Source organism: Onthophagus taurus, chromosome 5 (assembly GCF_036711975.1).
Source record: "Onthophagus taurus isolate NC chromosome 5, IU_Otau_3.0, whole genome shotgun sequence".
NCBI classification, from domain to species: Eukaryota; Metazoa; Arthropoda; class Insecta; order Coleoptera; family Scarabaeidae; genus Onthophagus; species Onthophagus taurus.
Window position 1 is genome coordinate 5,402,071 of NC_091970.1, and position 15,104 is coordinate 5,417,174.

General features: G+C 26.8%; 1 protein-coding gene across 1 annotated transcript; it reads left to right on the plus strand.

The window, feature by feature from the left end:
• The first annotated feature begins 13 nt into the window (after nucleotides 1-13).
• On the plus strand, nucleotides 14-2,676 carry LOC111426765 (uncharacterized). The gene is made up of 6 exons (XM_023061444.2): nucleotides 14-214; nucleotides 269-450; nucleotides 502-678; nucleotides 737-924; nucleotides 1,199-2,415; nucleotides 2,472-2,676. The coding sequence occupies exons 1-6, from the start codon at nucleotides 103-105 to the stop codon at nucleotides 2,615-2,617; spliced, it is 2,022 nt and encodes a 673-aa protein (XP_022917212.2). The 5' UTR covers nucleotides 14-102; the 3' UTR covers nucleotides 2,618-2,676.
• Nucleotides 2,677-15,104: the final 12,428 nt, after the last annotated feature.

Genomic DNA, 15,104 nt, shown 5'->3' on the forward strand with positions numbered 1-15,104 from the left:
TCTGATAACGATATTTAATATTTACTTGGATTTCAACCGGATGATGATGGCATTTCGTTCTTAATATAAATCGGTTTCTAATCGGAATATTCCCAAATAGAAATGAAAAAATCTTTAGGAAGTGATGAAAATACATTTTTTGATTTTTTATTAACACTAATCTTGTTTTGGGTTTCAATTTGTTTAACACCATGGATTTTTTTTAGCTACATCGGTAAGTTATTAATTAATTAATTAATAAAACATTAATTTTAAAATTGTTTTTTAGCAATCCAAACTTTTCATACTTTATGGATCGCATCTGTATCATTTTTATACCCAGAATTAACATTTTTAAAACGAACAACTTTAAGGACTTTGGTTGAAACTCATCGAAATCAAGGGATTATTACCATTTTATTAACGGTGAAAGGTCCTCCGAATCCCGCATCGGTTAGAATACATTTAGAGGTAATTCAAACATAATTCTTTTATTTATTAGTTTTAAAAATCATTTTCTAGGAATTAGTTCGGCGCAAAGACAAAAACGGGAAATTAGTTTTCCCGCATTTAAGCGACTCTTTAATCCGAAGATGCGGAACTTACGCTTGGAGTAAATGCAACTTTGATTTGAATCAAAATTTAATTCTCGCGCCTTATTCGTTTCGTGGAAGAGCAATTAATGAATTAAATGTCCAAGTAAAAATAATGTTTTCTTAATTTAAGAATTAATATTATTATTATTGCATGTTTTTAGGATTGTGTAAGCGATTTAGTTTGTAAACTACTTCCAAATAATGTACCACCATGGCAAATGGTAATCATCCCATCTTCTGAGAATAAACATTACATCTTATTAAGATTACATCATATTTTGTTGAGTGAAGGATTAAATATTGCTGATATGTTACCTTTAATACCACCAGTAAGAAACAATATGAGCGAGTAAGTATCTTTTTTGTTGTAAGTAACTTATAAAAACATTATAACACATAACTCGGCTCAAAACTATATTATCGCATCGTATTAAATGATGAGTAATTTTAAAATCTAATATAAACACTCCTTTTTACTAATTATGATCTAAGGAGCACTCATTGATCAAGAAGTTAAAAATTAATTTGACCTATTTTGACACACACCAACAAGCTTTTTTGATTTCCTCATACCTTTGAAAGACTTTAAAATAAAATTTAATCTAATAAATCTTTCTTTTTAGATCGTCTCTAAACAAAACAACTTTAACATCAGTGATGAAACCACCAAGTTATTTACCAACTTTAAAAGAACGTTTAACTGAAGATTTAACAAACCATTGGAACGAATTCATATCGAACAACGATCCTTTAGAAAAACCAGAATTGTTTAAAAGAAAACCCGATTTTTTCGAACTTTTATCAATCATCCTAATCGTTTTCGTTTCAACATTAAAAGAGACCCGAAAGAACTTTATAAAATCCCCAAAATCCGATTTAATTTCAATCCTAAAATCAATCAAAACAACGGTACAAAGAGAATGTAAAAAGCGCCAAATTAATTTTTCAACTTTTATATTTTCCATTTTAATAATGTTGCACCCGAAAAAAGTGGTAACAACATTCGCTAAAAAATCGTTAAAATGGTCTACGTGGATTTTAAGCATCCCATTTAAAATTTACATGGAATTTAAAGCTTTTCAAAGCTGCGTTAATCTAAGTTATTGCGCTTACCCCGACACAGTGGTTGGATTTTTATACAGTTACGTCCCGTTAACGTTTAAAGCTTTAAAAGAATTATTAACATTTTGGAGAATAATTTTTTATACTCCTCGAACCGTTTGGGACGAGTTAACCAAAAGTTACGAAAAAATCGAAACTGTTACTTTATGCGGAAGAAAAGTCACCGCTTGGTCCGAACCTGTTAAGATCGAATCGATTCGAAAAGTTGCAAAAAACACTTCTTGCAGCGATACCGAAATTATTTTAGCAGCTGCGAGTGAGGCGTTATCACGATTTATTACCCACACAAACTCAACGATGCTTAAAGAGATCCCGATAACCGCTAGAAATATTAATTCCAATTATTTTTTGTTAACCGGGCCAAATGTTAAAGCCAACGATGCAATTGGTGGGATGTTATGTTTAAATCTACCGATTTTGGATTCGAGGAAAGATGCGAATTTACTAGAAAATTTACGCGATATCAAAGACAACACTTTGTATGCATCCGAAACGCAACAATTAACTTATTTATTAAGCGTTTTACAAACTAAATACGGATTTTTATCGAAATTTTTACCAGCGACTTTAATCGGAATTGCTTTAAAATATCTTTCTTTAAGGTATTCAGTTTCTTTTACCGAAATAACAAACAGACAACCTTTCGTGATTCAAAGCACAATTTGGGGGCAAGAAGTTTCATCAGTTATTTATTGGAGACCACCACAAGCTAATATAAGTAAGTAAAATGTAGTATTTAGTTAAAATTTGTAAAAAAAGCTTACAACATTGTAGGTGTTTCGCTTTGTGCTAATCAATATGGTAAACATGTGACATTTGGGGTCATGTGTGACGCTCAATTAGCCCCGAATCATCATTTGCTCGTTCGAGGATTTCATGATTGTATCAAAGATTTAGAAGCATCCGCAGCTTTACAATAAAAGTTATGGGTTAAGTGTTATGATATAAATTAATTGGAAATAAATTTAGTTTTATTAAATCCTTAGAAGCCTCTGAAATAATACTAACACTAATAGACAGAGAATCTTTTTTTATTTAATATTCAGTCACACTCAACTTCCCACTGGTTAGTTGCAGAAGATTTTTTATTTTTAATAATTTGGGTTTTTAGATTGGCCTTGTCGCAAGAATCTATTCGTCTTCTTCTCCTTCTTTCTTTCACTTAGGCTTGGAGTGGCTTGGATGCTTCTATTCATCGTTATTCATCATCACTTGGTCATCTTTGACCATATTGACCATATATTTGACCTATTGATCGTGGAAGAGTTTATGAACAATTGTAAAATAATGTTAGATACTATACACTAGTGAATTTCGATACATTTTATTGTTCTTTAATGTTCTAATCCTAAGATATCACTTGTAAAGTCGATACGAAATAATTTTAAAAATTCTCAATATCAGATAACCTCAATTTAAATTTTTCAAAATTATTTATTTAAATCTTTATCTACCCGGTTAAAACCTATTGAAAACGATAACCTTAACTTAGTTAACAAAGAAAATAATCAATATTTGTTTGAAATAATGAAATTAGGATGAAAATTTACAAAATTAATTTGAACATATTGGAAAATTTATCGTTGAAATCAGAAGAAAATGAATAGATATTTAAAAATTGATTTAAAAGAGCATCAAAATTACGAAATATCATGCAAAATTATAAATAATTTTAAAACTTTTAAATAATAATTTGACAAATTGAATTAGAGATATTTCAAATGTCAAAGTTGGTAACATTGAAAAAACTAAAGTACAAATTTCAAACCGATGAATTTAACCAATCAGGAGACGTTATTTGAAAATTTAACATTCGAAAAACGGAATTTATCAACAACAATGGTGGTTTCTGTTGTCTGAAGAGACGCACGCTTTTTTTGTACCAAAAAAATAAATAAATCAACGTTTAACGAGTGTAAAAAAAAAATCCGTTCCTACCAATGAAGAAAACAATTCATCCCGTTCCTATCGAAGAAACTAATTCGGTCCCGTATTTGAACTATCCGTTCCTGTCCACAACCATCGAAGAAGATGGGTTCCGTTCCTGGTGGAAATCATTCTTCTGGTGAAGAGATAAATTGGTTCCCAATCCTGAATCTAACTGTTCCTGTCACGAAGAAAATATCTTGAGTTTAACCTCCGAAGTTTTCATAAAAACAAATTGGCTAAGTTAAGTTATTTTTTTATAATTTATTGTTTTTTTTTTGTTGATTCAAACTTTAAAAAACTCTTCTTACCTTCAATACGAAAAGTTTTCTTGATAAGTTCAAAATTTTGAGGTTAGGATTACAATTTCCATAAACTTGAACGTTATGGTGCTAATATATAAATAACTATTATCATCAAATATATATCATGTCATTATTTAGACTTAGAAGAAGACAATATAGCACTACTGCCTTGGGCGCCAGCAACCTCGGGTCAAAATTATATCCTGGTGGCATTGCTATTGCGAGGTTTACACCTAAAAAAAGACATTACAGTAGTAAGTAACATATCTTACTAATAGTAATTATGATCTAAGAAACACGATGAATATATACAAATCAAATTTGGCAGTAGCAAAAAAAATTTCACGGTGGTAAAAAGGTATTCCTTTAGCTCCAAATTTGTAATTTTACATTTTTTGAATTTAGTTCTTAAATATATAAAATATCTTTCGTAACACGACTAATACACACATTTCAATTTTAGCAATGACAAAAACACCTGGGTCTTTAATTTCTAATTCCGTAACTTCGATTTTTTTAAAATTTTTTATTCCTAAGTTGTTCAAAATGATCTAAGGAACACGATGAGTGTACATAATTTAAATTTGGCAGTAGCAAAAAAAATTTCACGGTGGTAAAAAGGTATTCCTTTAGCTCCTATATATATGTGTATAATATCCTTTCTATATGTGCATTTTTTTCTCTATTGTGCATTTTTAGCAATAATTCTGCGAAGTATCATCATTTTTGCTGTTTTCAATATTTGTTTTAGACGTTAAATTTTTAATTCAACGAAATTTTTCAAATAATTATTAAATTACATTCTAAAACTACATCTAATTGAAAATCAAATCTAAATTTATTTCTTATTTAATTTTTTGTTATTTCCCATTTGCTATTGACCTAAATTTTCTTCCGACAATCTGGCGTCGCGACGCTTTTAATCTCCATCAAGATCCTCCATCTCATTTTACGTTTATTATGAAAAAAGCGAACATTTCTAATACCGCTGAGTCAAAATTGCTCCATCTCCGTCTTCGACGTCACAATTCCCCCCGCGGCCCCCTTAAAAGCCACCGAATACGCAAAATCCCTGGGTTCGCCTTATAAAACGGAACGCACTGGCCTCAAAGCCTCACATTCAGTTCACGTTCGAAGGAGTGAGCGCAACGCTTACTCTCTCATTCGATAAAATATCGATTCAGTACGAGTCTGTGTAAAGTCAGTGTCTTCTATAGGTTGGGGCCCGGAAATATTTTCTACCTACTCTGGTTTTAGTTTGGAGAAACATCGGCAGCACACTTTACAATAAGATTGTGTATGTTGTATAAGGATTTTTTATGAGAAAACTAAAAAATTAATTTTTGAAGAAGAATTAATTGGGTGGTGTACTTTTTTCTTTTTTTAATAATAAAAGGTAAGATTTTATTAATTAAAAAATTTTTTGGAATTGTGTTAAAGATTTAGAATCAACACAAATCCATTGTTTTATTTACTTATATTTTTTATTATTATTTAGAAACAATATTTTTTGAAAAAAACAATCAAACAATTCAACCGGTTCAATCTAGAATTATCCGCTTCTAAAAAAACCCATTCGAACTCAGTCGCAGTGTGGTGTACAAAAATGATTTTGTGCAGGCGATTTAATCGCGTTTACAAAAACGTTTTATGATAAAACATTTAAAGTCTCGTGATCATTTTGTTCGTTTTTATCAAACACAAAATAAATATGTAAATAAATTTTACATACAAAAATTTTCAAAAAATCCGAAAGCAACTTTCTCCTCACCGTTTTAAAAAAATTTAAAATTAAAAGAATTTCTAAAAAAGGAAATAATCGCTTTTTAAGCAAACTATATACTCGTTTTGTACGTTTTGTAATGATAAGAAAACGCATTCATAAATACTCATTGCTTTATAAGCATGTTTTAATTTTGAACGATAACAATAATTTGAAACACGCGTGTTTTTAACTACAAAAAAAAGTTTTTTGTACAAATGTTTGTGATAATTTTTTAAATCAACCGAAAAATTAGTTAGGACAACATAAACAATTAATAATGCAACTATTTGCAAAGTTAAATTTAGCTAGGAAATAATGAAACCAAAATGAGATTTATCGGTTTATTGATTGAGCTAAATTTGACTTTATGGCAAACCCCAAATTACTTTAAATCATACTTTAAGTATTCAATAACTAAAATAATAACATTCTTAAACAATTTTGCGTTACTAGGCGCTACATTTGAGACTTCTATACTTTATTTTTTACATTCGGATTTAGCCGCACGTCTCTCAAGACTGCTAAACCCGAATAATTAGATGACTAGTTCTACGTCTTGTGTTAGTTCTAGTGATTATGTAAAACTAGAACTAGAAGTATGAGTTGCTGTGGTAGGTCAGAGATTTAATCTGTTCTTCCTGTTGGATCGCTCGCGGGCGAGGCGCTACATTTTGAACTTTAAAAAATCACCCAAAGTTTGTTTTTGGGGGTTAAAGAATGAAAATTAAAGCCAAACGATCATATTTTGTGATAATCCATAACTATATGATAATTCTATAAGAAAAATTTTGAGATAAAAACTTTTGGAAAAAAAGTAAGGTTATATTGATTTTTTCATCTGTGTGAACTTTAAAAAATCACCCAAGATTTATTTTTGGAAGTTAAGGAATGATTTGTATGTCAAATTAAAGCTAAAAGATTATATTTTGTGATAATCCATAAATATATGATAATTTTATAAGAAAAATTTTGAGATAAAAACTTTTGAAAAAAGAGGGTTATATTGATTTTTTCATCTGTGTGAAATTTAAAAAATCACCCAAGTTTTATTTTTGAGAGTTAAGGAATAATTTTTATGTCAAATTAAAGCTAAAAGATCATATTTTGTGATAATCTATAAATATATGATAATTTTATAAGAAAATTTGGGAGATATAAGCTTTTAAAAAAGTAGGGTTATATGGATTTTTTAATCTGTGTGAACTTTAAAAAATCGCCCAAGCTTTATTTTTGGGAGTTAAGGAATGATTTTTATGTGAAATTAAAGCTAAAACATCATATTTTGAGGTAATCCATTAATATATTACGATTTAATAAGAAAAATCGGGAGATAAAGACGTTTGAGGAAAAAGTAGGGTTATATTGATTTTTTAATCTGTGTGAACTTTAAAAAATCGCCAAAGGTTTATTTGTGGGGGTTAGGAAATGATTTTTATATCAAATTAAAACTAAAAGATCATATTTTTAGGTAATCCATAAATATATTATGATTTAATAAGAAAATTTGGGAGATAAAAACTTTTGAACAAAAAAGTAGGGTTATATTGATTTTTTTAATCTGTGTGAACTTTAAAAAATCACCCAAGTTTTATTTTTAGGAGTTAAGGAATGATTTTTATGTCAAATTAAAGCTAAAAGATCATATTTTGAGGTAATCTATAAATATATAATGATTTAATAAGAAAATTTGGGAGATAAAAACTTTTGAAAAAAAAATTAGAAATTGAAGAAAAAGTAAGGTTATATTGATTTTTTCATCTGTGTGAACTTTAAAAAATCACCCAAGGTTTATTTTTGGGAGTTAAGGAAAGATTTTTACATCAAATTAAAGCTAAAAGATCATATTATGTGATAATCTATAAACATATGATAATTTTATAAGAAAATTTGGGAGATATAAGCTTTTAAAAAAGTAGGGTTATATGGATTTTTTAATCTGTGTGAACTTTAAAAAATCGGCCAAGCTTTATTTTTGGGAGTTAAGGAATGATTTTTATGTGAAATTAAAGCTAAAACATCATATTTTGAGGTAATCCATAAATATATTACGATTTCATAAGAAAAATCGGGAGATAAAGACGTTTGAAGAAAAAGTAGGGTTATATTGATTTTTTAATCTGTGTGAACTTTAAAAAATCGCCAAAGGTTTATTTGTGGGGGTTAAGAAATGATTTTTATATCAAATTAAAGCTAAAAGATCATATTTTTAGGTAATCCATAAATATATTATGATTTAATAAGAAAATTTGGGAGATAAAAGCTTTTGAACAAAAAAGTAGGGTTATATTGATTTTTTTAATCTGTGTGAACTTTAAAAAATCACCCAAGTTTTATTTTTGGGAGTTAAGGAATAATTTTTATGTCAAATTAAAGCTAAAAGATTATATTTTATGATAATTCATAAATATATTATTGTTTCATAAGAAAATTTGGGAGATAAAGACGTTTGAAGAAAAAGTAGGGTTATATTGATTTTTTCATCTGTGTGAACTTTAAAAAATCACCCAAGCTTTATTTTTGGGAGTTAAGGAATAATTTTTATGTCAAATTAAAGCTAAAAGATTATATTTTATGATAATTCATAAATATATTATTGTTTCATAAGAAAATTTGGGAGATAAAGACGTTTGAAGAAAAAGTAGGGTTATATTGATTTTTTCATCTGTGTGAACTTTAAAAAATCACCCAAGGTTTATTTTTGGGAATTAAGGAATAATTTTTATGTAAAATTAAAGCTAAAAGATCATATTTTGAGGTAATCTATAAATATATAATGATTTAATAAGAAAATTTGGGAGATAAAGACGATTGAAGAAAAAGTAAGGTTATATTGATTTTTTCATCTGTGTGAACTTTAAAAAATCACTCAAGGTTTATTTTTGGGAGTTAGGAAATGATTCTTATATCAAATTAAAGCTAAAACATCATATTTTGATGTAATCCATAAATATTTTATGGTTTAATAAGTAAATTTTAGCGATAAATATTTTTTTTTAAATAAAATTTTTTAATTGGTATAAAATATAAAAATCCAAACCTTACTCAACATTTTAATTATTTAAATCAATATTTTTGTGTATATAATTAGCAACAAAGAATAATTAATACTAACAACACAAATTAAGACTTTGTTAATAAAAAATCCCATGCAAAAATTTCAAATATTTCAAACGCCAACAAAAAAAAAATAGCTCATTTTGTAATTTCATTTAATTCCTTTGTCGTATTTTTTTGATTAACGTGGTTTCCGCATGTATGGGTTAGATTAACCAGCTGAATCCGGTTAAAGGCGGGTTCGCACCGCTTTAAAAACTTTCAACGGGGTTACAAACCAGAAACGACCAGGTTTGAGAAGCTCTCGATGCGAAACTTTCAATCCACTTTCAATATTAGTATTTGAAGACTTTTAAAGACTTTTTAAAGAGTTTTAAAAGACTACTTTTAGATTAGAAAGTCGTCAATCATTGAGATTTTTAGTAAAATTTTTAATTATTTAATTTATTTTTCCCAGACTAATTTATTTTGGAACGGTTCCTTGCCAAGAATTTCATTGAATCAAGCCAAATCAAAAATGTACCTATTTAGTTTGGAGAGAGCACGTGTTTGTAAATGATAATAAGTGTCCCCAAGCAATGTTGCTATTTATAAAGCGTTTCTATAAATAAACCACTACATAGATTTACTTATTATCTCGAAAATGATATCGTTCCTTTCTTTTTGTTAAATTCCTTTTTACTATTTATATAAAGAGCAGTAGCTTTTGTGTTTTAAGCGTCAAATTGAATAGAAAAGGTCATGGTTATTACTTTATTGATCTTTTCAAACTTGACCGACCTTTTAACTATAATGAAATTGAGTTCGATTTTTCTTTTAAAAAAGGTTAATATTTATTATTAACTTTTCTTGTTATGCAATTTCTTATCAAATAAAAGAGTTGATGTGTAAAAATTAAATAAATACAAATTAATTTAAATCCGATAAAATGATTGATGGGAAACAATCAGAATAAAAAAAAATATTGTCTCTTGGATAAGGTCGCGGTGATAAGAACTTCTCCTTGAACTTGTTACATAATCAATGACGTATAAGTACGGTTTATAAATGAGAAAAACTGTGTCAGAAACGCGCAATTCAATAAAATAATCGGAAAATTCCAAAACATGCCAGACGTTCTATCCGGTTTTGGCAACTTAAATCCGGCTTGGAACGTCTATTTTCGCCAACGAAGGCGTCGCGACGTCAACTATATTATAAAAATAAATCGACAACAAGTAACAATAATTCTTTAATTTGAAATGAAATTTAAAAAATTTCTCAAGATTTATTTTTGGGAGTTTTATGTCAAATGAAAGCTGAAATAGGTAGGGTTATATTGATTTTTTCATCTGTGTAAACTTAAAAAATCACCCACGGTTTATATTTGGGAATTAAGAAATAATTTTTATATCAAATTAAAGCTAAAAGATCATATTTTGTGATAATCCATAAATATATAATAATTTTATAAGAAAATTTGGAAAATATAAGTTTTTGAAAAAAAAGTAGGGTTATATTGATTTTTTAATCTGTGTGAACTTTAAAAAATCGCTCAAGCTTTATTTTTGGGAGTTAAGGAATGATTTTTATATCAAATTAAAGCTAAAAGATCATATTTTTAGGTTATCCATAAATATATTATGATTTAATAAGAAAAATCTGGAGATAAAGACGTTTGAAGAAAAAGTAGGGTTATATTGATCTTTTCATTTGTGTAAACTTTAAAAAATCACCCAAGGTTTATTTTTGGGAATTAAGGAATAATTTTTATATCAAATTAAAGCTAAAAGATCATATTTTGTGATAATCCATAAATATATAATAATTTTATAAGAAAATTTGGGAGATATAAGCTTTTGAAAAAAAAGTAGGGTTATATTGATTTTTTAATCTGTGTGAACTTTAAAAAATCGCACAAGCTTTATTTTTTGGAGTTAAGGAATGATTTTTATGTCAAATTAAAGCTAAAACATCATATTTTGAGATAATCTATAAATATATAATGATTTAATAAGAAAATTTGGGAGATAAAGATGTTTGAAGAAAACGTAGGGTTATTTATATTGATTTTTTAATGTGTGTGAACTTTAATAAATCGCCCAACGTTTATTTGTGGGAGTTAAGAAATGATTTTTATATCAAATTAAAGCTGAAAGATCATATTTTGAGGTAATCCATAAATATATTATGATTTTTAAAATCCCATTAAAACCTAATTTAAACTAATACCAACATAGAGGATTTAAAGTCCCAAAACTTTAAACTAACGGTTTATATTAATTTTAAGGATAGAAAAGCGCGTCGGCTTAATCACGATTTTTTTATCATTTTTACCATTCCAAAATTATCCAGTATTACCTAGACATAACTTAAATTTAACCGGATAAGATAGCGCATGACCGGTTTTTTCTAATATTATTCAAACTTTTGACCGCACAAATTAAAAATGATTAAACTCCTTAAAAATCTATTAATTCATTTTAACAGCAACAACAAAAACAACGTTGCAATGACATTTATATTATTTCAAAATGCAAAGTGTGTGTGAAATCGATTCGTTTGAAAGCGTTTAATAAAAATAGCCACAAACATTTTCCAATTAAGAACTCGATTTCCACTCAGATGACTACATGGAAAATTAAAATATCAATTCAACAAGTTTATATATGTATGTATGTACATAGGAATGAATGAGGATTCTCGGTGAAACGCGAATGAATTTACTGTTCACAGTTATACATTATATAGCGGGGATAGAATGGAAATTTCCACTCGACCTTGTCAAGAACTCTCCAAACTCCTCACTCATTTCATTGTAAATTTTTTTTAACTGATGGTTTACTACTTGATACTTAAAAAAGATTATCGATACGGTTATCAAACTATTAAGATATCTTAATAATAGAAAAAAAGGAATATATTATGACGTGGGTTTTAAAGCCGAGTTCGGTTGGTAAACAAATACTTTAAAGAACCCAACTAAATATAGAATCAAGTTGAAAATAAACGTGTACAACAAAACAGATGCGCAAACTGGAATTAAAGTCTAATTTAGATTACGACATTTTTAATAAAAACTTTTTATAACAAATAAAAGATTTAATTGTTTATTTTAATTATAAAAAAGTAATAAAATAAGTGGCAAGTTTAGATAGACAATTTAATCTTGTTACAACGAATTAGACCTTCCAAGAAATCCAGTAATAACCGGTAGAACTTTATTTACGGTGTTTACTTTTCTGTTTGTATGCAATAACGGTTTCTTTTGCAGTTTTAGTGGAGATGTTGTTTTCAAAATCGATTATACGTTGAAAATTGCACTTTTGAACCACGTTTTTCAATGTAAATAATAACAAATTACGGAAATTATCGATCTTATCTTTCCGATTGAAATGCGCAGTTAAATAATAAACAATAAATTAAACATTAAAAAATATTGCTGTGATATTATTAAATTCATTAGATTTTTGAACGAGAAATTTTAAAAAATCGCCCAAGATTTATTTTTGGGAATTAACGAATAATTTTTGTAACAACTTAGAACTAAAGGATCATATTTTGTGATTATCCATAAATATATTATTATTTAATGAGACAATTTGGTAGATAAAAATTTTTGGAATAAAAGATATTAAAAAATCAGTATACTTTTTTCAAACATTTTTATCTCACAAATTTTCTTATAAAATTATTATATATTTATGGATTATCATAAAATAAGATTTTTTAGCTTTAATTTTATATCAAAATTATTCCTTAATTCCCAAAAATAAACTTTGGGTGATTTTTTAAAGTTCACACAGATGAAAAAATCAATATAACCCTACTTTTTTTTCAAATGTTTTTATCTCCCAAATTTTCTTATTAAACCATAATATATTTATGGATTATCATAAAATATAATCTTTTAGCTTTAATTTGACATAAAAATCATTCCTTAACTTCTAAAAATAAAGCTTGGGCGATTTTTTAAAGTTCACACAGATTAAAAAATCAATATAACCCTACTTTTCCTTCAAACGTCTTTATCTCCCGATTTTTCTTATTAAATCATAATATATTTATGGATTACTTAAAAATATGATCTTTTAGCTTTAATTTGACATAAAAATTATTCCTTAATTCCCAAAAATAAACTTTGGGTGATTTTTTAAAGTTCACACAGATGAAAAAATCAATATAACCTTACTTTTTTTTCAAATGTTTTTATCTCCCAAATTTTCTTATTAAACCATAATATATTTATGGATTATCATAAAATATAATCTTTTAGCTTTAATTTGACATAAAAATCATTCCTTAAGTTCTAAAAATAAAGCTTGGGCGATTTTTTAAAGTTCACACAGATTAAAAAATCAATATAACCCTACTTTTCCTTCAAACGTCTTTATCTCCCGATTTTTCTTATTAAATCATAATATATTTATGGATTACTTAAAAATATGATCTTTTAGCTTTAATTTGATATAAAAATTATTCCTTAATTCCCAAAAATAAACTTTGGGTGATTTTTTAAAGTTCACACAGATGAAAAAATCAATATAACCCTACTTTTTTTTCAAATGTTTTATCTCCCAAATTTTCTTATTAAACCATAATATATTTATGGATTATCATAAAATATAATCTTTTAGCTTTAATTTGACATAAAAATCATTCCTTAACTTCCAAAAATAAAGCTTGGGCGATTTTTTAAAGTTCACACAGATTAAAAAATCAATATAACCCTACTTTTCCTTCAAACGTCTTTATCTCCCGATTTTTCTTATTAAATCATAATATATTTATGGATTACTTAAAAATATGATCTTTTAGCTTTAATTTGACATAAAAATTATTCCTTAATTCCCAAAAATAAACTTTGGGTGATTTTTTAAAGTTCATACAGATGAAAAAATCAATATAACCCTACTTTTTTTTCATATGTTTTTATCTCCCAAATTTTCTTATTAAACCATAATATATTTATGGATTATCATAAAATATAATCTTTTAGCTTTAATTTGACATAAAAATCATTCCTTAACTTCCAAAAATAAAGCTTGGGCGATTTTTTAAAGTTCACACAGATTAAAAAATCAATATAACCCTACTTTTCCTTCAAACGTCTTTATCTCCCGATTTTTCTTATTAAATCATAATATATTTATGGATTACTTAAAAATATGATCTTTTAGCTTTAATTTGACATAAAAATTATTCCTTAATTCCCAAAAATAAACTTTGGGTGATTTTTTAAAGTTCATACAGATGAAAAAATCAATATAACCCTACTTTTTTTTCATATGTTTTTATCTCCCAAATTTTCTTATTAAACCATAATATATTTATGGATTATCATAAAATATAATCTTTTAGCTTTAATTTGACATAAAAATCATTCCTTAACTTCCAAAAATAAAGCTTGGGCGATTTTTTAAAGTTCACACAGATTAAAAAATCAATATAACCCTACTTTTCCTTCAAACGTCTTTATCTCCCGATTTTTCTTATTAAATCATAATATATTTATGGATTACTTAAAAATATGATCTTTTAGCTTTAATTTGACATAAAAATTATTCCTTAATTCCCAAAAATAAACTTTGGGTGATTTTTTAAAGTTCACACAGATGAAAAAATCAATATAACCCTACTTCTTTTTCAAATGTTTTTAACTCCCAAATTTTCTTATTAAACCATAATATATTTATGGATTACAATAAAATATAATCTTTTAGCTTTAATTTGACATAAAAATCATTCCTTTACTCCCAAAAATAAAGCTTGGGCGATTTTTTAAAGTTCACACCGATTAAAAAATCCATATAACCCTACTTTTTTTTCAAAAGCTTATATCTCCCAAATTTTCTTATAAAATCATAATATATTTATGGATTACTTCGAACTGTGATCTTTTAGATTTAATTTGATATAAAGATCATTTCTTAACTAGCAAAAATAAACCATCGTTTACAATTTGTTAGACTCGATCAGATTATTGTCTTAAATTGTCCAAATACATTATGTTTCGTTCTAAATCATTTTAGATATGTCACCAATAATTAATGAAAACTTCACTTTAACATTTCAAAAGTCTTTTTGACGTCTCACATCATTAAAATAAAAAAAAATTTTTAATCTTCACAAAAATCGTAAGTTAATTTTTGATTTTTTTTTCAGGTATAGAATGGGAACATCAAGTCAATTAAAGTCGACATTAAACCTTTAATAACGAAAAAAAAAGCTATTTAATAACGAAGAAAATCTCAGGATTATCTGGCCTTAAGCTTAAACGAGTAATAAATAAAGAAAAATCGGACCAAGTCCCAAAAAACTTACCCTAACTTATTACAAAAAAGTGATCAAATTTTCCTTTTTTCTTTCTAACGGAAC